The sequence below is a fragment of the Phyllostomus hastatus genome, unplaced genomic scaffold (assembly GCF_019186645.2).
Source record: "Phyllostomus hastatus isolate PE091 unplaced genomic scaffold, TTU_PhHast_1.1 phas_contig_196, whole genome shotgun sequence".
Classification (NCBI taxonomy): Eukaryota; Metazoa; Chordata; class Mammalia; order Chiroptera; family Phyllostomidae; genus Phyllostomus; species Phyllostomus hastatus.
The window spans coordinates 33,499,880-33,524,553 of NW_025333709.1; the positions used below are offsets into that span (position 1 = coordinate 33,499,880).

General features: G+C 36.6%; 1 protein-coding gene across 3 annotated transcripts; it reads right to left on the reverse strand.

Annotated features, from left to right (window-relative positions):
• Positions 1 to 270: 270 nt before the first annotated feature.
• Positions 271 to 24,467, reverse strand: AASDH (aminoadipate-semialdehyde dehydrogenase). 3 transcript variants are annotated; one of them, XM_045834389.1, is made up of 16 exons: positions 23,996 to 24,467; positions 23,075 to 23,157; positions 21,592 to 21,888; positions 20,372 to 20,492; positions 17,843 to 18,165; positions 15,805 to 15,997; positions 11,899 to 12,140; positions 11,424 to 11,530; positions 10,799 to 10,971; positions 10,172 to 10,364; positions 8,857 to 8,972; positions 7,024 to 7,819; positions 4,408 to 4,571; positions 3,158 to 3,280; positions 2,513 to 2,644; positions 271 to 1,104 (listed from the first exon to the last, which is right to left on the reverse strand). In XM_045834389.1, exons 3-16 carry the CDS (start codon positions 21,819 to 21,821, stop codon positions 685 to 687), a joined length of 3,333 nt encoding a protein of 1,110 aa, XP_045690345.1. In that variant the 5' UTR covers positions 21,822 to 21,888; positions 23,075 to 23,157; positions 23,996 to 24,467; the 3' UTR covers positions 271 to 684. The 3 variants fall into 3 exon arrangements, with proteins under 3 accessions (XP_045690345.1, XP_045690346.1, XP_045690347.1); XM_045834390.1 differs by having other exon boundaries at positions 23,596 to 24,467; XM_045834391.1 differs by lacking the exons at positions 11,424 to 11,530; positions 15,805 to 15,997; positions 17,843 to 18,165; ... (2 more) ...; positions 23,075 to 23,157; positions 23,996 to 24,467 and having other exon boundaries at positions 11,899 to 12,008.
• Between the last annotated feature and the right edge of the window lie 207 nt (positions 24,468 to 24,674).

Here is a 24,674-nt window from a genome sequence, read left to right on the forward strand (position 1 = left end):
GATGTCATATTATAAAGTTGTACAGCTGAAATGTATGTTATTTACCAATGTTATCCAAAACAATTCAATTTAAAAAATTAAAATTACTCAATAAGGAATGTGATTTGATGAATAGATCCTACCTTTAAAAATGTTGTGTTATGGCCCTGGCTGGTGTGGCTCAGTGGATTGAGTGCAGACCTGCAAACCAAAGGGTCACAGGTTTGATTCCCAGTGAGGACACACGCCTGGGTTGCAGGTCAGGTCCCTAGTAGGGGGTGCACGAGAGACAACCACACATTGATGTTTCCATCTTTCTCTCTCCCTTTCCCGCTCTCTGTAAATGAATAAATAAAATCTTTTTTTTTTAATCTTTTGTTGTGAATCTCAGTATAAATAAGTGAATGGTGTATTACCTCAGAGACTAAGTTTTTAAGTCACCAAGTGTATTCTGATCTTTTTTCCACAGAGAGCTTCTATAAAAAAGCAAATAGCTCTAGCCTGATTTTTAAAAAGTGCTATTAAATATACTGATGTGTTTTGTTTTATAACTCCTTTAAAAAGTATCTGTTGTTCCTACAGGAAATAAAACATGGTTTTTCTCCAATAAAGTGTAATAGACAAGTTTCTTAAACAAAATATAATCTTTATCATGCAATAAAACTATCCACATGCTTTTTATAATGATAAATACTTTCAAACACCTCAGCTATATTCTGTTAAAGACTGTACTTGATTATTTTTGTTGCTCCCCAACATATCCAGACAATAAACATAATTATTTCTACATCCAATAATAAGCATTGATTCCCAGACCACAGGAGAGGAGAACACTTCCCCGGGAAGTTCATACACACTTCGCAACTGTCCACTCTTGGATTCCAGTATCCACAGTTTCCCATCAGTAGATGCTGCTGCCAGCAACATGTCATCGCTACGATCGTGGTTATGGAAAGCAAATGGTGTTGAATACACCCTGGAGGTAGTTTGGAATTTCCATTGGAGGTGACCTTTCATACTGCAACAGTAGACAAAGCAATCATGGGAACCGAAAAATATTTCTTGCTCTGATGCGGAGGTACATGGGGATGAAAAGATTGGCTCACTGGTAGAGAACTGCCAAACCTGAAGGGTGAAAAGGCAAAAATAACTCATTTATTTCATTTCAACAATTCTGTATGTTAAGGCTTCATGCAATTCTTAATAAAATGTAAGGGATGGAGGCTATTGAATGGTAACTACACACAGAAAACATGGGTATTTCTGAAAGTAGCACCCTCTGTCCAGTGTTAAAATCCAGCACAAAATACACCATGTATACTTATTGCATGAGTCGTTGCTACGCACAATATTAAATAAAATTAATTTGAACCCCATTCAAGAGTTATTACTAGCATTTTTAGAGACACTGAGTTTAAAAATAAAACTGCACTGAGTTTTCAATGTATATTATCAAAAACTATATCTCATTGTAGTCTCCTAATGCAGGGAGAAGGAAGTAAGTGGACTGAAAGGAAGAATTCATATTCAATAACTTAAAGCTTTAAATAAGAAGCTATGAGATGTGTGTCTGACGTGTGGATATATACTATTTGCTTATTTCAAAGCTTCTACTAGAGAAAAACCTGTTGGCCAATATTTTGAAGAAAAGGCACAAGTCTAAGGTAGTGTTTACAAACGCACACTGTTAACAGCAGCATAATAAAAAACAAATGTAATAAAGAATGGGCATATTCATGAAATATGACTTATAATCTCATTTCTGACCCTGACGTGGACAAAGTCACTACTCTGTCTATGGTTCATCCACACAAACAGGAGTAATTGCATTTGCCACCTCTTACTTCTTAGTAAGAACTTTGAAAATAAAAACATTATACGAACAAAATAAAAGATTTCATCAAAAAGTGATTGTCACACAGAGCAAAGGAAACTGCTAGGCAATGAGGGGTGAGTGTGGAATGAAAGCACACAGAATCGAATCTAGCCATCCATGGGCTAACTTATGTTGGAGCTAGGGCACCTGTAAGTCCATAAGGCAATCCCCCAAATCAAACCCCTGGCTGCACGTGTGCCACCAGTGACAGTCACTTGCGGTTACTTAAAGGAGCGCAGGCACTGCTCCCAACAAAAGATCGGCTACGGCCCGGAAGGGGCCTGCCCTGCCAGTCATGAAGCTAAAGATGGGATCTCTGCCACGGAATGTGAGTTACACAACAGATTTTTGTTTTCATAGGAAAAACAGGGGCTTCTTCAAATTTTCATAACCTCAACAGAAGTTAAAATAAGACTGGCTTAAAACTGCAAAGTTTTTCAAGATTGGGGAAAGGAGAATGGCACAAGTATAACAATGTTTGGATAGAATCTTTTGAATCTACTATTGCACCATTTACAAATTAAGAAACCCATGGCCTGACAAAACAGAACTAGTTTTTGACACAGCTTGAATAATGACATTTAAAATTTGACTTCAGTTGTCATCAATTCCTACTGCTTTGAGAAAGATACATGAAACTGAACTAGAAAATTTTACCTGTTCTCCAGAATGAGTAAAACACAGTAAATTCCCATCCACACAGCCAATGCACACATACTGCAGGCAACACCGAGGAGAAGAGAAGAGTGGTTTCCCACAGGAATGTCTCCAGACTCTGTTCCCAGTGGCCTGTCATGGGCAGAAAGCAATTCCTCCCATTTCAATCACTGTACTCAATTACCCTGTACAAAACAAACTCCTAAGTCTCCTGGAGGCAAAGTTATAAAAGTCAGGAAATGCTACAGTGACATGCTGACATTACTGACAGGCCGAGATTATCAGCGGAGCTGGTGTGCATACGCACAGCTATTAAATCAACCAGTGCTATTTATGAGAGCTAAGGTAAAAACTTGCAGCACAACCAGGTAAGAAATAACTAGCACATAATTTCCATCCTTAGACCATTCGAATTTCTAATGTGAATGAGAAAATTCTGTAAACTTAAAAATGAGATAAAAGCCATGTACAGCTTAGTTGATTTTACTCATCTTTCTAGCCTTCATGCCATATTCTTAATGAGATCAATGATATCTGGGTTCTATGTAACTGAAACTACCTCTGATGTTCACAATTCGAAGTAAAAATAAAAGAATATTAAATAAAAACAGGTAATAGAATCAATATACACTATTTTATACCTACAGGATCTACAGCCAGTAAAAGTCCTCCCAGTGTAGCAAAATACAAGTGATGTGGAATCAAGTTCAAACAAGGCGAAGAAAATACAGTTCCTCCACAATTTAACTTCCAAACACACTTCTTTTCCTGCAAATAAGCAAGCAAATTCATTGGTTTCTGCTGGTGGTTAACAAATTCACACATCCTGTCTCATACATGCTATGTCCATTTAACTAATATAAGTTTTTATTTTTAATATAAAAGTAATAAATGGTATATGCACATACACACAGAGCTTAATATAGCCGAGATCATTTAGAATATATACTTGGTGTCTAATCTGGCTCACTTATTTGGTAAAACTCTTTAAATATTACTTTAATACATAATACCCCATATGAACAAAAAATAATTTATCTCTCTACCTCATCATTGGAAACTGTTTGCATCTAGTTCCTTGGAATTATAAACAACTTGGAAAGAAACGTCCTGGTGCACATATCTGTCCATGTTTCTGATTATTTTGCCAGGACAGATTCCGAGAAGAAGAATCTTACTGAATCAAAGGGTATGCGATAGTCACCTCTGGCCAAACTGTTCTCCTCAGGCGCTTCACTGGTCACAGCCTTCCATCACTCCCTTCAGCACTTAACGTCATCATTCTAATCTAATGCTCTTTGTTTCTCCTACAGTTTTTAATATTCGTTCCTCTGATTATTAAAGGATTGAAATATTTAAATACATTTACTACCATTTCTTCTTTGGAGTCCCTTGTTTAATTTTCCTTTTTCTTTCCTTTTTTTTTTCATGATCTGTATACTGCATTGTGTGCCTACCACCCAAAGTCAGATCATCTTCTAGGTCTTTATGTTTTTCATTTTAACTTGTATTTGCTTTTCCACTCATAAATATAAGTTAGCTTTAACTGTCACATGAGTTTCAATTTTTTCCCCCAACTTCTTTTAAATTTTGTAATTCTAACTTTTTAAATTTTTATGTAATCAGGTCTTACTGATATTTTTCTTTGTGACTCTTTGCTATTATCAGGAGAGTAATTCTAAGTTCTTTATATTCCAAAACTTTGAGTAGCAAATTTATTTGTGAAGATTTGGCAAGGAAGTAAAAAAATGTCATAAGATATGACTGTTTAACTCCTTATTCTTCCCAGATCACCATGCTAAACTTGGAAAATAGCTAACACCTGTATCCCTCGCCAAGTGCATGGGACAGTTTCACACTCTGCCAGGTAAGCGACTGATGAGGCAAATTCTTACATAAATGTCCAAAGCGTACGCGTGCTGGTCATGAGAGCCAAGGTGAAAGAGTCCTGTGGCTGGGTCCATGGTGGCAGAGCTTTTGACAGCATCCTCAGTAGTAAACGTCCAGTATTTTTCTCCATTATTACTTTTCAGAACATAAACCAACCCATTATAACAGCCTGTTGGGAAACAAAATATAAAAGGTGACATTTAGATGTCTCTAGGAAATAATTCTTTAGCCTAAATCATGACAATTGATATTCGATGCTCTTCATGTGTACTTAGGGTCTACGTGCAGCTCGGGTTCAAACTGCATCAACGCAAAGCAGAAACCGAACAGTCATCACTTATGTAAAATACCTACTTAGTAGGCTTACCTTATTTTAAAAAATACTGTGGAGTGTTCCACCGATGAGGAAACAGTGAAGCCTGCTGCAGCGGAGAGAAGCTCTGACAGAGCAGGACTCAAATCTAGTCATGGCTACCCTTGAGCAAATTAGCCAGCGTTGCTAAGCCTCAGATTATTTTTCTGCTGATGCAGATTTACCTACTTTCGGGGTTGTTGTGAAAATCAAGATAAACGCCCAGTGCAAAAATGGTGTTCACCTTGTGAAGGGTGCTATTCTAAGAATTTCATATCTATTAACTCATTTAACCCTCACAGTGAAGCAAGTGTCATTACAGCAACATTTTATAGATGACAAAATTGCAGCACAGAGAGTGAGTTACTAGGGCAGAACCACTCAGCTAACACGTGGCAGAGAAGACTCTGAATCTAAGAAATCCAGCTCCAGAGCCTGTGCTCTTCCAGCGACACTGGACTGCCTCTCCCACACTGCTGGTACGGATGAGGAGCCCCTGACTTGGCGTAGCCAAAATATCCCAGGTGGAAGTGGGGACGGCCAAAATCCAGAAAGCAAGGATCACTCAAGTTCCCTGGGGAAGCTGAATTTGGGCGTTGGCCCATCACTCTCTACCAGGGGTGTCCAACCTTTCGGTGTCTCTGGGCCGCACTGGAAGAAAAAGGGTTGTCTTGGGCCACACATTAAATACACAAACACTGAGGAAAACTGAGAAGCCAAAAATAAATAAATAAAAAGGTTTTAAGTAAATTTACAATTTTGTGTTGGGCCACATTCATTGCCATCCTGGGCTGCATGCAGCCTGTGGGCCGTGGGCAGCACACCCCTACTAGCTGTTTCCACCTATGGTTTTAACCACTGCTGCTCACTTGAAGCCCAATTTCCAGAACACTTGCTGTGCTGGGTTGTTTTGTTTCGTTTTGTTTTTTTCCTAGCAGTTACTGCTTGTAGCCAGAGAGCAGTTTGCAAAGAGAAATGTCTTGTTTAAAGTACTAAGCGACCACCATGTACCATAAGTTTTCAGTGTAGACATGGGATGCTGACAGTAACCTCAATGAGCCGACTTCCCTGGATGGGGATTACTCATGATCACTCACATGTGTAACTGCAAGTTTCCTATAGTTTAATTTTCAAAATGTAGGTGTTTGAAAGGGAAGGATCAAACACAGATTCAAGTAGATCCCAGCTAGAATAGCACAAGCAGGGAGGTGTATTTCTACACACTTAGGTTGAAAAGTTTTGATGAAAAGATTCTGTAACATGCAAAATGAAACCTAATGCAGTTGGGGAAGTAAAACGGAGAGGCACCACACTTGAACCCCCCCAGCCCTAGTTAAGTAAAAGTCACCCACTCTTAATGAAACTGCGTAGCAGCTAATACCTAATGAGCACTCAGTCTGTGCCTAGCAATGTACTAAGACGTTCACAAGCACTGATCTCATTTAGTCCTCTCAAAAGCTCTATTATGATTGTGGTGGTTTTAAATTTTGTCCACAAATTATCTGATACTCTTCCTTTCAAGAGCCTAATCCCTCCACCCCCACTCCCCTCCCCTCTCCCCGAGCCCCACTTGAGTGTGGGCCAGATTTAATGAGATACTTCCAATGAACAGAATAAAGCAAAAATTATGGTATGCAATTCTAGAGACTAAGTCATAAAACCACTGCATCCCTCCTTTCTCTCTTGAATCTCTTACTCTTGAGGAAAGTTTGCTGCCGTGCGTGAGGGTATTCAAGCAGCTTAAGGAAAGGCCCATGTGGGCAGAAACTGAAGCTTCCTGCCAAGATCCAGCAAAGAACTACAGCCTCCTGCTAGCAGCAGTGTGAGTGAGCCCCAGTCAAGCTTTCAGAGGGCTGCAGCCACATGAAAGACCCTGAGCTGGAACTTCCAGCTAAGCTGCTCCTGAATTCCTGACTCACAGAAGCTGTGAGATTTAATAAATATGCTACTCTAAACCATTACATTTTGGGATAATTTGTGAGGCAGCAACATGTTTAATTTACTGTGTCCACAAATTCAAGAGAAAACTGAAGTTCTAAGAGATTCAGCAACTTGTCAAAGGTCGCAGAGCTGGTAACAGCTTTAGAGCTAAGGTCAGGTCCAGAGACTCTACCCCATGGCTCACACTGAGAATCACATGGTTAACCATTATTCTTTGACAGCCCAATCCACCATATGCAAGTTTTTATTTTTTATTTAACTTAGTCTTAACTACATTATTGTATAATAATTAAATATAACTTTGTAAACCTCAAATTCAGAAACTTACCTACTACAATAAAGTTTCCACACTTAGATACACATGCCGAGGATTCAATTCGATCTCCCAAAATCTGTTCCCATTTCACCTTCCCGGAGTAAAGGTCAATCGCCATCATTCTATGAGAATGGGAGCCGATGTACACAGTTGCAGATGACATTTCAACAGCAGGTATTACAACCAGAGGCGAAGCGTCTACACATTTGCCTGTGTCTGACCTCCACCTCACACGTAACTCCATTGTCTCAGCCCCTATCACAGGAGTTTCATCTTCATAAACTTTTTCAGCACAGGTTGAATCTTTTGACATCCCAATACAAGCTGGAGGACTTAAGCTTTGCACTTTTTGAACATTAGGCTGTGAAATTAAATCAGAAGAACAGGCTGAAGGGCAATGTCCTAACTTAGATAAAAACCCAGCAGCATTCAGAGGCAATATCTGACTCCCTCTGCTCAGTGCAATAAAAGCATTTATCTTGTTGTCTAAATTTAAAGGCACAACTGATTTCTGATGTAAAGATTCTCCACTAGTTTCTTCTTGATTAATGTCGCTGTATTTTCTTTTTGTGGCATAATTCTTGCTAAACGTCTGATCTTCGTCTGGAAACACTGCTTGAAGGATGTGACTGTAAATCTCTAAAATGGAACTGCTGAGAATAATTTCCAGGAGCCCAGGTACCGACATGCCAACAAGTTTTTCAATCTCGTTGAGGAGCCGTACAGACTTTAAGGAATCTCCACCACTGTTTAAGAAGAGGGACTCATCTGGAACCTTCAAAGAATCTTCTGAGAGACTCAGAATAGACTACAGATAAGAAAAGGGAGAAATATGGTGAAATAAAGGCCTAAAATCAAAATATTTAGATTCAACATTTACAGGGAGTATATGGAGAGATAACAGCACCTACAGTAATGATATAAACATAAGACAAAAAAGTTTTTAATAATTAAAATACATTTTAAAATTATTTTCTTTATAATAAAGGAAACCATCTCTATGCTACCAATTTTGCCACGAACTCACTGTAAAATTCACATTACACTTCTCTTTAGAGAGCAGTTTTCCTAACCATAAAGTAGGGAATGGAATTATAAAAACATTTGATTTCCTAATTATAAAGCCCTCAAGTTACTAATTTCTGGTATTTCTATAATATGGGAATAATATTTATCTTCATTTGCTTCATACAAACCAAAATCATTTTCGAAAATTCAAAAATGAAGTAGATTAAGACTTTTATCTGGATACCCTTTATTTTCAGACAAGACTGTACAATTATACCCTCTTTTCAGGACCCTTTAAAAAACTCCACATTTTATCTAAGAAAAATTGTACTGACCTATGGTTATGATAAAAAACACATATATATTTCAAAATAAATTCTAAAAATTGTTTGAGATGTATATCATATAATATATAAATTCCCTTAAGCAGAAATATGTGTTGTAGCTGAAAGTTCTTCTGGAATAATGATGTACCCCCTTATACCACAGATTATGGTACAGCGAGATTTGGCTATTTTCCTAACTGTGACAAGGGCATTACTACACTCCACTGGCCCTCTTAGGGATAAGTTACGTCAAGACAGGTTTTGTGCACTTGTGCCTTTTTTGACTACCTCACTTCCAGTAAATTGCTTTATAGGGAGCTTAATTTAATCTCACAGCAGAGAACTTAACCCTTATTTTAATAGAAATTGAATAAACGAAGCTGTACCCCTTATCACATGGGCAGCAGTACCATTCTATGAAAATTTTATTGGACTTATTAGGATGATATCATTCCCTAAAGATATTAAACGACCTCTTTACAATAATAAGTTTATATCTTAAAAGTTGTACCTTCCACAAATGCTGTAATTTTTCCCAAAGTTCCTCTTTTCCATTGAGCTTATGCTCAGACTTCAAGTTTGTGTAGTTTAAATAAATTCTGCTTAACTCAGAAACATCAATTTTGCCTTAATATAAAAAAGAAATAACTTTTAAATTTCAGCTCAAACCGTTTCTATTTTTGTTAGTCACAAGAATACACACATTTTTCAGTGTAAGGGTTAGAAAATCTATTACATAGTTTGTCATAGATAATCAATTCTAAAGAAAGCAGTCCCATCCTACCAAGAATGTAATGGGTAATAATTATACAGATACAGATAAGAAAAGAGGATTAGCTAATGTTTCTAATTAAAGAGTTAAAGACATGGTACTATTAAGAGTTAAGGAAATTATTACATTTTGAAGTAAATATTAAATAAAGATGAAATTGGGAAAGCAATATAATATGGTAATTAAGAGAAAATTTTATTGATTTTTTTAAAGATCTTTTTTTTTTAGATTTTATTTATTTATTTTCAGAGAGGGAAGGGAGGGAGAAAGAGAGAGAGAGAGAAACATCAATGTGCGGTTGCTGGGGGTCATGGCCTGCAACCCAGGCATGTACCCTGAGTGGGAATCAAACCTGTGGCATTTTGGTTTGTAGCCCGCGCTCAATCCATTGAGCTATGCCAGCCAGGGCTGATTTTTTTTAATACAGAGGAAGTGAGAGAGAAAGAGAAACACTGACTTGTTGTTCTACTTATTTATGCATTCACGGGCTGCTGTATGTTCATGTGCCCTGACAGGGACTGAACCCACAACCTTGGCATGTCAGGACGATGCTCTAACTGAGCGACCCAGCCAGGGCCTAAGAGCAAATGTTTTGAAGTCAAACAATCCTAAACAGAATTGCAGCTCTACCACTAACCAGCAATGTAATCTTAGAAAAATTACTTAATCTCTTTAAACCTTACTTTCCACATCTTCAAATAGGAATAATAATACCTACTCACAAGATCTTCTGGAGATAAACTGAGTTAATCACACAAAGCATTTAACAGAGTGTCTACCACAATATATTCCATATTACTGTATTTTAACATGTATAATGTCACTTTTTGCCCAAAATTTTGAGGGAAAAATAAGGGTATGTGTTATATATGGGTATGATGATTACATACCATGGGTATAACAATACTGTGTATAATGTGCAGAAAACTGTGGGTGCACATTATACACGGCAAAATACAGTACTTATAAGAAGGATCTGCATGTCCTTTACACTATTTATGAATACAATTAGTATCATTTGACACTAAAACATATCTGCTTCAAATTATTTTACCATGAGATGTGAATGGCAGAGAATCAACCGGCACAAGCTCATCTGGGACTGCATGACTTGGAAGCTGTTTCTCCAGTTCTTTAAAGATGTCATCCTTTACTAACTCAGTTTTGGACACGATGAACAGAATGACTTTTTCCTGATTATACCATATGACTGCACAGGACTCCACTTGCTGAAGTCCTTCAGCAACCTATGAGAGAGATCATCCCAATTTGCCAGTGAGGACATTTAAAAACAAACTTCCTAAATGCTCAAACTCATTATGTCTGAAATCAACACAGTCAAATTATATTGTGCAATACACTAAATATTTCAAAAGACTGTTCTTTTTGCCAATACACAGGTTAATATTTTTCAAAAATAATTGCTTTTACAGCAAAATAAACCAATTTTCAGTTATCAAAATCCATTTTGTTACTTGTTTTTAAAAAAACTATCTCTTCGTGCTAGGAATAAAGAGCACACTGAATTATCCCTACCTTATATTATAATTCATCACTAATATCCAAATCTTAGGCTTCAAAGACACTGATAGAGAATCTTGGCATAGAAAACTGGTGGTGGCTGCCTCTAATACACACATATGTGAATAGATATTTTAGTATTTAATTTAAATACTTCTACCTGTTGCACAAGTTCAACGTTCAGACGTTTGCCATGACGTTTGATCTGACTGTCCTTTCGTCCCAAGAAAAATAACTCGCCATCCTTCACAGTCACGAAGTCTCCTGTGGCTCGCATGGTGCCGAGTGCTACTGTCATCTCACCATCGAGAAAACATACTCTGTTTCTGCCACCTGCACAAGATATAAACATCAGTGTAATAAAAAAAATCCATGGAAAACATATTAAAAACCTTCAAATCAAAATATCTCCAAATGTTCAGTTACTCAGTTTCAGATTTATAAGAAAGGTGGGCTCACTTTTAAATATTAGAAAATTAGATATACTAACCTCAAGTAAAATAAGGGTAAAAAAATTTCTAAAAACAAATGTGATTTTAAAAATTCTTAGAACACTGATTAAATAGAGTTTTGGCTACAAATATAAAGGTCCAACTTCCTTAGAGTGTTAGCCTCTGTTATCTCTAACAATTACAGTAACTTATTAAATGTTTCCTCACTGTGAAGATGAGATTAAAATTATCATCACTGAAAAGAACACTAGATAGAAGAAAAACTAGGGAAAAATAAAATTAACATTCATTTTTTCTTGAAAAAAAAATCCCAATCAATGAATAGAAAACAACCTAAATATACTTGGCCATTGCCTTCTTGAATTCTGAAACCATCAGTATCTCTGACTTCAACTACTGTTCCAAGCAATGGACATCCCAGTTGTACAGGCAATTCACATCTATGAAAACACAACAATCCAAACCAGATGTAACATCTTTCATTTGAATAGAATATTTTCCAATGTATTTAAATCACATTGTATCAAATAAACAAAATATTTTTTGTTATGCTATAATTCAAAGATTACCAAGAGGAAAAGGTCAGATGAAAAAGTTATCATGTTATTTGTTGCTGTTAAGTCACAAAAAGTTCTAGCAGGATCTGTAGCACCAGTTATAATAAGAAAGGTTCTGGATTCTCAGCTTAAAATTCTAGATTAAATAGTGTTCTAAAATTATTACCCCAGTGACTATCAAAAGCTCTATTAGTGTTAAGATACTGGAAAAATAGTTTCATTCTCCCCTATTTAGTTATTAAAACTCTTACTTCAAAGTAGAGTTAAGAATCTTCTCTGGAATCCTGTAAAAAGTCGCCCAACTTGATACCTCTGTGATACCATAAACATTAAATATTTGTGTTCTATTGCCCTCTTCCCTCCAGCCTCTGAGGACAGTCAGTGATGGAAATGCTTCACCACCAAGGGCTAGTACTCGAAGAGAAGTACTGGTTGATAGAACAGTTGACTTAATAAGCTGAGATCCAAATCTTCTAAGCAATGTCGGGGTTGCCTGTAGAAACATTAAAAATAATTTATTTTTCCCCTTCATTTCTTTAAAAGGTAAACACTGCAATAATTGGTTCAAAGCTTAACATTGGGAGCCCACAAGGAAATTAAGACTATGTTTATTAAATGGCAAATCATATTTTGAAAACTCCTGGAGCAACATTATCTTCTGAAAGTGAGTATCAACTTTGCTTTAGCAAAAAACTTGAGAAAAATATTAGTTATGTTTCATTATATAGTCTAGACAAAAAGGTTTCAAGATAAAAATGACAAAATCTAGAATTTACACCCCCTCTCCCGTTATCTCTATGTAAAAAGTACATAAAAGGGGTAAAAAAGATGCTTAAAGAAAACAATATGAATATTTTTAAAAACAGCTTTATAGAGGTACAACTGACATACAATAAACTGTACATATTTAAGGTATAGAATATAAATTTTACAATATAATCTGTGAGACCATCACAATCCAAATAAACATACTCATCACCCTTAAAATTACCTATACACCATTGCAATTCTTCCCTCCAACTGAACCCCTTCTCTAGACACGTGCTGATCTATTTTCTGTCACTTATGATCAGCTGGAATTTTCTAGATTTTCTAAAAATTTGATCATACAACATGTATTCTGTTTTGATCTGGCTTCTTTCACTCAAATACTTCATGATTATTCTAATTTGTGTGTATCAATAGTTTACTCCTTTTTGTCTTACTTACTCTGTTCAGGCTACTGTAACAAAATACCACAGATTGGATAGATGATGAACAACAGGCATTTATTTCTCACAGTTCTTGGACACTGGAATTCCAAAACCAGGGTGTCAGCATGGGTGGGTTCTAGTGACAGCCTTCTTGCTGTGTCCTCACAAAGTAGAAGAGGCTAGGGAGCTCTGTGGGATCTCTTTTGCAAGGGCACTAATCCCATTCATAAGGCTCCATCCTCCTGACCGAAGCTCTCCCAAAGGTCCCACCTCCTAATACCATCACACTAATGTGAATTTAGGAGTGGTGGATAGATACACTCAGATCATATGACTTTTTATTGCTGAGTTGTATTCCATGGCATGGTTTATGAATGGCTTTTACATTTCCACATAAAATTTAGGATCAGCTTATCAATTTCTACCCAAAAAAGTCTGCCAGGATTTTGATAGGGACCATATTTAATGTATGGATCAATGTGGGGAAGAACTGTAATCTTGACATTATTGAGACTTCTTATCCATAAACATAAAACATCTCTTCATGTATTTAGCCCCTCAATTTTTTAATAAAGATTTATTTATTTATTTATTTATTTATTTTCAGAGAGAGGGGAAGGGAGGGGGAAAGAGAGGGAGAGAAACACCAATGTGAGAGAAACATTAGTTGGCAACTTCTTGCATGCCACCAACTAGCTCTTCAATATCCATCAACAATATTTTATAGTTTGCACTGTTCAAGTTTTGCTCTTCTTTAAATTTATTCCTGTTTTATTATTCTTATGCTATTGTGAATATAATTATTTTATTATTTTAATTTTGGGGGTTTTCTTTCTATTATGTAGAAATACCGTTGATTCTGTATATTGAGCCTATATCCTCCAATCTTGGCCAACTTGTTAGTTCTCGTAGTTGCCTCTCTAATTAAACGGTACAAATAGCCCTCGCTGGTGTGGTGCAGTGGATTGAGCTCGGACCTGTGAACTGAAAGGTCACTGGTTTGATTCCCAGTCAGGGCACATGCCTGGGTTGCAGGCCTGGTCCCCAGTTGGGGGCGTGCAAGAGACAACTGATCATCTCACACATTAATATTTCTCTCCCTCTTTTTCTCCCTCCCTTTCCTTCTCTCTACAAATAAATAAAAATATTTTTAAAAGGTATAAATAATACAACTTTTGTTACCCAAAGTAAACAAAACATACCCAAATATATTTTAGGTTTGTAAGGAACGAAAAATTGGGCCTTTCTTCCCAAGAGAAGAAACTCCTTACTCCTGAAACAAATAGAACAGATCCTTAATTTCCTCAAAAGCTCAATCCATTTCACTTTGGGGCCTTTCTCCTCCACAATAACTCAACATGTTCTATTTTTTCCAACTTTCAAAATCTTAGTAGCATGTGTTCTCTTTAAGCTTCTGTGATCCTTGCTTAGTATCAAATTATATTTGGGTAAGGTTATTATTTATAAACAAAATCTGTACAGGGAGCTCTTTTTAAACACACACAAATTCTTGAGGACTTACATATCATTTAATAAGAAATCTGACTTTGGAAGTAAAAGATGAACCCTGACAACATGAGGGGGCGGGGTTAGTGGTGAGGGGAAAATGGAAACAACTGTACTTGAACAATAAAATTAATTAGTTAATTAATTAATTAAAGATCATGTGTTTTATACAAAGGAAAGAAGAACCTGTCAGTTTCTGTAGTTTCTTACTCAAAGTCAAATGTGATCTGTGGATAATATTCCAAAATAAGTATTGTCAGTTAAATAAAATCACCATGAAACTATATGCAAATTTGCTGTGTTCTGGGAACAGAGTTAGTGAACGTGTATCAGTTTCTCAAAAAGAGCAATGATGTCAAAAAAGTTAAAAACCACTGCTAAGGTAAATATATTTGAGATTATGCTAAAACATTAAGCAAGAGGATTGGAATAAAGAGGTATAGTTCACTGACTTGACATAGAAGTAAAGTCTCCTGATTCCTTTGGTAACTATCACTCAAATCTATTATGGCACTTTGCAAACATTGCCTGAAAAATATGTTCCTCTAATTTTATATGAAAATAAAAGCTATATTAAAATCTTGCCCAGATTCACAAAATGACTCACCAACAGATATGTTTATATATATATATGAATTGAGTATAGCAATATGGCCTGCTAAGTATCAATAAATTCTTATCTGTTGGTGAGTCATTCTGTGAATGTGTAAGTGTAGGTGTGTGTGTATATATGTATACATGTACACACGTATAGGTATGTGTATGTATATATGTGTGTGTATGTGTGTTTATTTATTTTTCAGGATGAAAAATACACTGCCAAAAAAACAAACTTGGTATCAAATTTTGTCTTTGGGGCAGAAATTTAACATCCTCTTGAGTCTCATTATGCTATATATAATCCTGGTGTTTTTAGTTTATCATGATAGACACATAATTTTATTATTTCTCTCTAGTATCTAACTACTTGCAATTAATATCTTAAGGCTTATGTACCAGTAACATACTTTCAAATATATTTTTTTTAATTTTTAAAAATGCCAAACTTAATATGTTTCTGTAGGTTAAATATGCTAATGTAAAAATTAGAAAATCTAAATTTCTAACTCAATTATAATTTAACTGACTGAGGTTTTAGTGTGAAATACAATAAACTTAAACTCTAAGACAGGCAAGGCAGCCTATCCCAACAAGTCTGAGTGAAAGCCGGGTTCCTCTAGTTATTACAGTATACACAAAATGCACAATAAAGTAATTTTGTAGGCAGAATTAACTGATATTTTTTTCATTTGCAAACAAATGAAAAGAAAAGTGAGCTCATCAGGGACAGTCTTTGATAATCGAACTACATTATCATGAATCCATTATAAAGAACTACAGGAGTGCAAAATATTTTCTAAAACACTTAAAGCATTGAATCATGGAGAACTAAACATTTCATTTGCTTCTGAAATGTACCTGCAAAATAGTCACTCTGTGATGGGAAAAGAGAACAGCAGCTAATTTTGATGGGAACACCTTGACAGCAGTTGGTACAATCAGCAGAGAGGCACCACTTGATAGAGCAACAAATATTTCCACAACTGAAGGATCAAAGGTCAGCGGTGAAGCCAGAAACAAAACATCCTCTTGTGTGATCTCAAAAAGTACCCTAAGGCAAAACAGAGTGCAGTTATAAGAAACGTCTAACATTTGGGAACCACATATCCTAACAAAGAATTTATGATCAGTAAGTTTTTGGATAAAAGCCAGATTTTTACTCTCTCTCTTAAGATTCAACAAAAGTGCTATTAATTCTAGAACTCTTCTTTATAAATGTAAGGATTAACAGCCACTTAAAGCAATATATTATTTTTTTACTATGACTTATTCTATCATCTGTGATAGCTTTCTGATGTGCCAACTTGGCTGGACTGAACTACAGTCCCCAGAATTCCCTTTCTAGTATGTTTTCCATTTGGGTAGAAGACAAGGGTATTCATTCTCTTTTGAAAGCTAGAAGACAGAGGGAGGCAGTTGCATTTGGTAGCACACCCACTTTTGGCCAGTTATTCAATGAAACACTATTCTAGGTGCTGCTGTGAAGGGATTTTTGTTGATGATTAAAGTTCCTGATCAGCTTGACTTTAATCAAAAGAGATCTCATACTGGGTTGGCTGGACTTGGTCAGTTGGAAGGCCTTTATGTTTAGGTCTCTTCTGGAGAAGAGTCTCTAAAACAGCAGCTGAGTCTGCAATTACTCTCCCTACCCCGTGGATCTTCTTTCCTAAGTTGCATGTGGACAAGCGCATGCCCATGAGGTTCCACCTACTCAAGACCATCCCTTTCTGTCTACCCTGCGGACTTCAGTGTTGCTTAGCCAGCCCGTACAACCATAAACAAATTCCTTGCAATAAATCTCTGATATATCCTCCTGGTTCTTCCCTTCTGGGAGGAATCTGGGCCTATTCTATCCTACTTATTCAGTGATGCTTAGTAGAGACCTCTGACTCCCTTCTCTGACTATCTGGCACATTTTCTTAGTAGCTAAACAAAAAGCAGCACAGAACGTATGTACCTAGGATAATACAGAGCATGGACAGTCATTGTTGAGCCTGTGGCACTACTTCAATTTGAACACATAAAACCTAACCTATCTAAAAGCAGGGATTACCTTACCTTCAAAATATCTTCAAGTATGGTGATGTGGGGACCCATTCAGAAGCCCAGAGTTGGTATGAGTATTTTAAGCTCAAGACATTTTAGATTCAACAGATGCAGGAACAAAGCCTTCTTCCAGCATCCCTTATCTGACTATAGCAGCAGCTTTTGGGAAACGAGGCTGCCATAAATTCCCTTCAGAGTGGCTTTTACTTCCAGTAAGGACACAAAGAGTAAACTACCATAATCCCCTCTGCAGGGGAGTTTTATGGCCCACGGCAGGAAAGACTATTCTCATCAGCACAAACCAACATTATTACAAAGTTTCTTATCTGTCTGTCTTTCCTAAAGCAGCATACTTGTTCTTCCCACAGAAGCCTTTTCTTCCCCTCCCCTCTCTCTAACAAATTAGGTATATAAGCCCTCTAACTTTAACCTTTTCATGATGGAGTTGAGTTAAGGGCACTTGGAAAAACAGCATATAAAAGAAAAACAATCTGATCTTCTTCCCCCCCCCCCGCCCCCCTTAAAAGCAGGAGCTGAAATTCCCATATGAAAGACTGTCCTCTCTCCACCAGAAGGAAAGTAACATTCTTATCATTAAGGAACAGAAGTTGAGACTCAGAGAATTCTACACAAACAGACCTTGATAAAATAATTCTTATCTTCCCATGGCCTACCCACATAGCTTAGTCACTTTTTGAACACAACTTTGTTCAACCTGATACAAAAGCAAGCACAGGTTCTGCCATCTCTGAGTCTTCACTCCTTATGAAGGGCTGTCACATAAAACGTGTATGGTTGAATAACACTGGGGCTACAAGTACTGAAGAAGGACTCTGAGGCCAGAACTTACCGAAAATGCTGGATGTTCGGCACTATGCACGCATGAGGGACTCTGACAATCTTAGGTATCCCCGTGGTGCCTGATGTATGGAGAACATAGGCTAAACAATGCTTCAGCCTCGCATCCATGAGCTCCTCTGACTTTCCTTCATTGCTGTTCTCAGAGCTCATGCTGTTTGCCATTTTTTCTTTTTCAGATTCTTCCTTGCTAATATTAAGCATCCAGCTCACCTCAGCATTTTTCCAGTGAAGTCTGAAGAGTACTAGGTCATTATGTTCTACTGTAGATGTTTCAGATGTATTCAATAATGTTTCATAGGAAGATCTGAATTTCTGTTCAAGGAAGAACAAAATTTTCCAATATGTTAAAAGACATTCTTTTTTACCTAGAAGTAATAAGAAGTGTTCATTTACTCATTCATTATGGCTTTTTTTTTTTTAAAGATTTTATTTATTTATTTTTGGGGAGGGAAGGGAGGGAGGGGGAGAGAGAGAGAGAGAGAGAGAGAGAGAGAGAGAGAGAGAGAGAGAGAGAGAAACATCAATGTGCGGTTGCTGGGGGTTATGGCCTGCAACCCAGGAATGTACCCTGGCTGGGAATCGAACCTGGGACACTTTGGTTCCCAGCCCGCGCTCAATCCACTGAGCTACACCAGCCAGGGCTTCATTATGGCTTTTTAAATTTTTTTTTGAGAACTCGCTATACACCCAGGGATTAAAAAAAAAAATAAATTGCAAACCTCCAAGAGTAAAGTGCTGTCTTTATTTTCAAAATAAAGACATATAAAAACATACAACTGCAGTATAATGTGCTAAGTACGACAAGGAAATATGCTTAAAATGTTAATGGGAACAAAGGAAGTTGAACTTAACTGCCTAGGTCAGAGATTGCTGCTTCATATGTAATATTTGTGTTTATAAGTAGCTCTTCTTCAAATAAAGAGCCAATACAGAGTATAAAACCCAAGAAAACTGGTGTTGTGGAGAATATTAAGCATTCCAACAAGCTGCAGAATTGGGCAAGGGGAAGGTGAGTAGTGCCGTTAACAGGAAATGCTAATCCTGAATAACTCTGCATAGTCAGCACTAAGGAGTTAAGACCTTAATGTGTGAGTGATGGGGTCCAATTGAAGATGGAAACCACATAGACTACACTTTATTCTGTCAAGACTCTGATAAGTGAGAGCCACTTAATGAACTGTTTGCAACAATTCAGATATGCTATATGAGCCTGAACTAATGTGTTGCCACCAGAGTGAACAGAAAGGGTCTATGACCAAAGAATCAATAGGGCTTGGTAACTTTCTGGAAAGAGTGAGCCCCAAGAAGATTGAGTTTCTGAGTTAGGTATTTGGTAGACATAGATTAATATAGAACTACAGAACTAAGTTTGGATGAAAAGATGCTAAATTCAGTTTGTACATGTCCAAAGTGAGGTTCCTCTGAATATACCTTTTTATTTTGATAAGAAGCAGCTTAATGAAATATAACTTAAGTCTTCATTCAGTATAAATGAGAGAAAAAACATCAAAACCCAGAAGTCTGCGGTGTTCTCTGTTTGTTTAGTATATATATATTACAGGTAGGGTGTAATGTGGCCTCTAATAGTCAAACAACTAGGAAACTACATATTCTAAAGACTTAGCTCAAAAACCATCATCTACTATTAAAATTTTTCTATCTCTACCAGGTTACATTTACTTCACTTAGGACAATATCACACTATGCAGACCTTACAGGTTTGGGAGTATTATCCTTTTCCCTCCAACTAAATGACAGACAGCTGAAGGGCAAGAATCCTGTCATGGGCTTCTTTCACACACCAGTGCCCTCCCAGGTGACCTGACTCTAAATAAGAAATGCAATATGGGCTGCATCTTGCTGAACATATAACACCAACACTTGCCCCTACAGCTGTGTTTCTTGGCTAGCTCTTTGGTTGGCAGTCAGAAAGTTTTTAAATGTAATAAATGTAATCTTCCAGAAAGGTCTGACTTAAGTACCAACCTCTTTTTCAAAATCTAAGCTTGCTTATAATTCTTTAATGGTTCTGACCACTGTAAATTACCATAAATATATAAAAATAAAAGTTTCAAGTAGTATAAAACTTTCCTAGGATAAAAACAACTTTGGAGAGAGAAAGGAAATTCAAAACAAAGCACAATACATTATTATAATAAAGCCAGAAGATATGTTCATGCCACAGAGCAGCGTTTCTCAACAGACGGCGGGGGGGTGGGGGGGTGTGGAGAGCACTTCCAGCAGACATTAAGTAATGTCTGGAGACAGTTTTGGCTGTCAGAACTAGGGGGTGCTACTGGCATCTGGTGGCTGGAGGCCAGGGATGTTGCTAAACATCCTACAATGTACAGGAGACTCCTCACAAAAAAACAATTACCCAACTCAACGTGTCAACAGTGCTGAGACTGAAAAACCCTGCAGAGTTAGTGTTTTTAGAAATCAAGAGGGGATTAAGGGGAGACCCTTCAAATGAAAGATAAATATAACACATGAAGAACACTTAAATATATATACTTACATTAATTTGCTGTTTTTCAACAAGGATATACTTTAGATTACATTTTTTCATAAAATGAGTTGATAATGCTGGTGGTGAATCTGGATCAATGGGAGCATAAGCAGCAGGGAGTTGGAGAATTCTAAAGAGACAAAGTATACAGTTAGCATACAGTGTATATTGAAAATAATCTTTAAGCATTTCTATTTTTCTACGTACTTTACTATTGCCATAAACGGAAATTCCCAATGTTTTTGTTGATACATTTTTATTTATAAGTAGTTATTTTTTATCTAACTCTTGAAAGTGAATATCCTGAGTGTTTGCTACATTAAATTCTCATTACTATACAGAGAAATCTAAGATTTTAAAAGCTAATGTATCACAGTAAAATAAATTAGGTTAACTGGCCACTACTAGATACCAAACAGGTAGCAGACTCTTATTTACTCATCTGTGTAGACTAACATAAAATAAACTGAATGTCCACATGTAACTTATTAGTATGCAGAGGGACTCTAGTAATCTGCATACTAAAAAGACATATTTCACCAAAACCAGTATACCTTAAAAGGGAAAAGAACATTAATGAAAAATTTTTAAACTTTTTTTATCTTACATTTATACAGTTAAACTATTAACACACATACTATGAGAGGAGTATCAACTTGTCTAATTCTTTACAGCTTGTATTTACTGCAGAACCCTAATATAGAAATCACTACATAAGAATAATATTTTAGAACAACTTAAATAATTGAACATTTTGCAAATACTTGTTTGAATTAGCACCTTCCTCAACTGATATCTCAATTTTTAGGGAGTATTATGCAAAACTCTCAATTATTTATTCATTCACTTATTGAATACTTGAATACTTAAGCCTTCAGTCTTAGAAGGGAAAAAAAAGTCATAATATTTCTGAAATACGTGTTTTGTTTTATCTAGCAATAGAATTTGTAACTTTTCCTTTAGCAGACAAATGAAGACCTTATATTTTGGAAATATTTAAATGTTCTACTATTAGTGAAAACTTCTAGTCTCTCCTAAATAAGCCCAGATGAATTAATTTAAAGTAATCCTAGGGGAAATATGATCTCCTTTAGCCTCTCTAGAATATACAAACTAATACCAAAAAATCCAATAGTAAAGAGAAAAATAACCTGCAATATATTCTATGTATTAAAGCATCATAAAGTAGGTTAGAATAACATCTAATTTTTTGTTCTAAAACATATTACCCTAAAATCCAAGAGGGTACGTTTATCCCAGGATGGCAGTAGAGACCAATTTCTCGAATTCCTTGGAAGTCACAGTGTAATTGCAGGAAATCTGATAATTCAGAAGCAGTATTAACCAGAGTCTTGTAGGTGTAATAAACTGGAGGTTGGTTGTTACAGTCATCAAAACATACAGCTACTTTATTGGAATAAATGGAGGCAGCCTCATGCACCAATTCCTGAAGAGTCATTTCACTGAAGTTGATCTAAACATCACTGGTAGGAGAAGTGTTACGAAGATAGGGAGTTTCAGGGAGCCTGGTAGAGAGAGACGGAGAAAGAGAAACTTCCGTACAGTCACTCTTCATAAAAATAACTGTGTCAAAGGCATACAATTAATGAATCTCTGAACTTATGAACTGTCTATGGTAACTTCGCTGAGAAAAATGATGTTGAAAATTAATGATACAATCACCTCAATGCTGGGTCAGAGCTGGAAGAAAATCTGGGAGGGGGGTGGTAATATACACAGATGAGGACAAAAACAGGTAGAAATGTAGAATTCTCTATCAATTGACAACAATGTAAAAATATACATATTATATATATATACATATATATAAAGTTAACCAATAAAACCAAATTAAAGCACCACATGCTTAATTTTTGTCTTCAGTATTGTTACAAGTTGACTCAGATAAAGTGGTTAAAAACCTGTATGGTTACTTTGAAAAGACTAATGCAAATAAAGTCTGGGTTTAGTAACTGAATTTAGGAGGAAACAAAATCAACCTTTGATAGAAAAAAATTCTACCCACAATCCATCCATTTTTAATCCACTATATATAAACTATGCTAATTACTATTTAATATAATACTTTACACAAGTCACATCTAGTCACTTTATAATTGTTAAGAAGTAAGTTTTTATATTCTATTTGATATTTAAATTGCCAATAAATTTACTTAAATTTAGACTCTAAATGTAGTACCACAACTCAATAAAACACCATATCAATACAATGTTCTCAGGGCTTCTCAATGCAGATTAAATAAAAATATTTGAAACTCATCAAAGAAATTTTAGGAACCACTAACTTTTTAAAAACTCAAAATTACTAGTATTTCCTTGAAGGTAAAAGTGATTTTTTTAAAGCCTACTTTCCAGGTTTCAAGGTAAATAAGATTTTAGTTATTCGAGTTTTTAAAGTTTTCATACTTATTGATTTTCCTCCTGATTCAAAATACATTTTCATCCATGTCATTTACTATCAATTAGAGAACATTGATAAAATATTCCTACAGAGAGCAAAATGATTCTACAACTGCTGAGACCCATAAGGTTAGGAAATGTTATGCTTAAAATTTTAAGGTATCTTTAGTACTTAACAGTATTCCTTTTAGTAAGCATTTCTACAAATACGATTTTGTGATGCACAGGGTAAAAATTTTAAGCTTCCTTTACACATACAAATGATCATTGTAAAATATTAGGAAGACTTACCATAGCATGCACTCAGATTATGAGGAAGAACCTCTTTCCAAGCAACAGGGCCTAAGGATACCTTCTGCTACTCTCTGCCAAATCTAAAAAACAAACTGCCTAAACTATAGAATGTATTATACTAAAGCATTTTTACAAAAGTTTGTAGTTTACAAAATGTTTGTAGTTTTACATGCAAAAAAAAAATTTAATGCCAAAACACATATAGCAGTTAATTTCTCATTTGAGGACAATCTACTCAATAGATTATACTCTAAAATTACTCAACATCAAAGTAAGGAGCAAAATTATAAAGTGAAGTGTTTTTTTTAATGCCACCTGACTAGGTGGCTAAGTTGGTTGCAGTATCCTCCCATACACCAAAAGGTCTGTGGATTCTATCCTGGTTGGGTGCTCATTCAGGTGGTAACCTCTCTCACATCGTTCACCTGTCTCCACCTTTCACCTCTCTCTCCTCATAAACATATCCTCAGATGAGAATTTTTAACAATGCCATTTTTATGACAAATTACAGCACTCACCACACAAAACTACTCGATTAAGATGTTTTTCTACTTTTGAGTTTCCCAGTGGTTGCCCCAGAGAATTAATGCAAAATCTATTGTTTAAGGTTCTCATTTTCATTAACTAAATCAAATACATTCTCTCCAACAAAGAATTCTATACTTATTGGATGCCTGACTTGGATCTTTCAAGAAGAAAAAACAAAAGCAAAATCTGGTAAACAGATTTCGTAAGTAATGAGATCATTAAGTTTAAGATACTATTTTCTTTACAACTGCAGAAGCTGCTACTTAGTCATCACAGGAGTGTCATCAAATTCTCTTGCTTTGGGGATTCTTCCAAGGTTACTTGGTATTTTAAAGAAAGTTAAGTAATCTAGAAACTCGTAACCCTGTACCCACCAACTTCTTAACTTACATTATTAATTACGTTTAAAAACAATGCACTTTATAGCTTCCCAAACAATTTCTCATTCGCTCTTTGAAACCAGCTACCAAGTAGGCAGGGCAGGATTATTTCCAAAGGAGGAGCAGGGGATCCAAGGCTGGACGACTCAGGGGACATCACACAGATCGGTTTAGTCTTTGCACGACACCAACCCGCCAGACACCACTGATTCAAATCAGAGGCCAAGCGGTCGCCCTGAAGCTGGGACAACCGGTGCACAACCAGCCCCAGGTCTCGGGGTGCCCTGCCTCCTTCACACAATCCCCTGCCGGACTCAAGCTCCTGCCACCCCCCATTCTGAAGGCCTTGAGGGGTGGGCAGGAGATCCGAGCCCGTCCAAACCTCCTGGCAGCCCACCCAAGACACCTAGCCACACACTGCTAAAGAGCAGTCGGTCACCCACAAGGCCTTAAAGATTAGCCCACTGCGCCGCCCGCGGGGATCTGGGAAGCTCTAGCTCTCTGGGAAATCTTCCGAGTCGCTGCGTTGACGTCACGCGAGCGACCCGGGACTGGCGGTGTTGCCCTGCCCCCTGCCGAAGTTAGGGAGCCGGTCCGCCCGCTATGCTGACCGTGTTCTCGCTGAGGGCTCTCAACTCAGAGGCCTGCTGTGGTCGTGCTGGGTTTTGAATAGGCTCGTGAGGACTTTG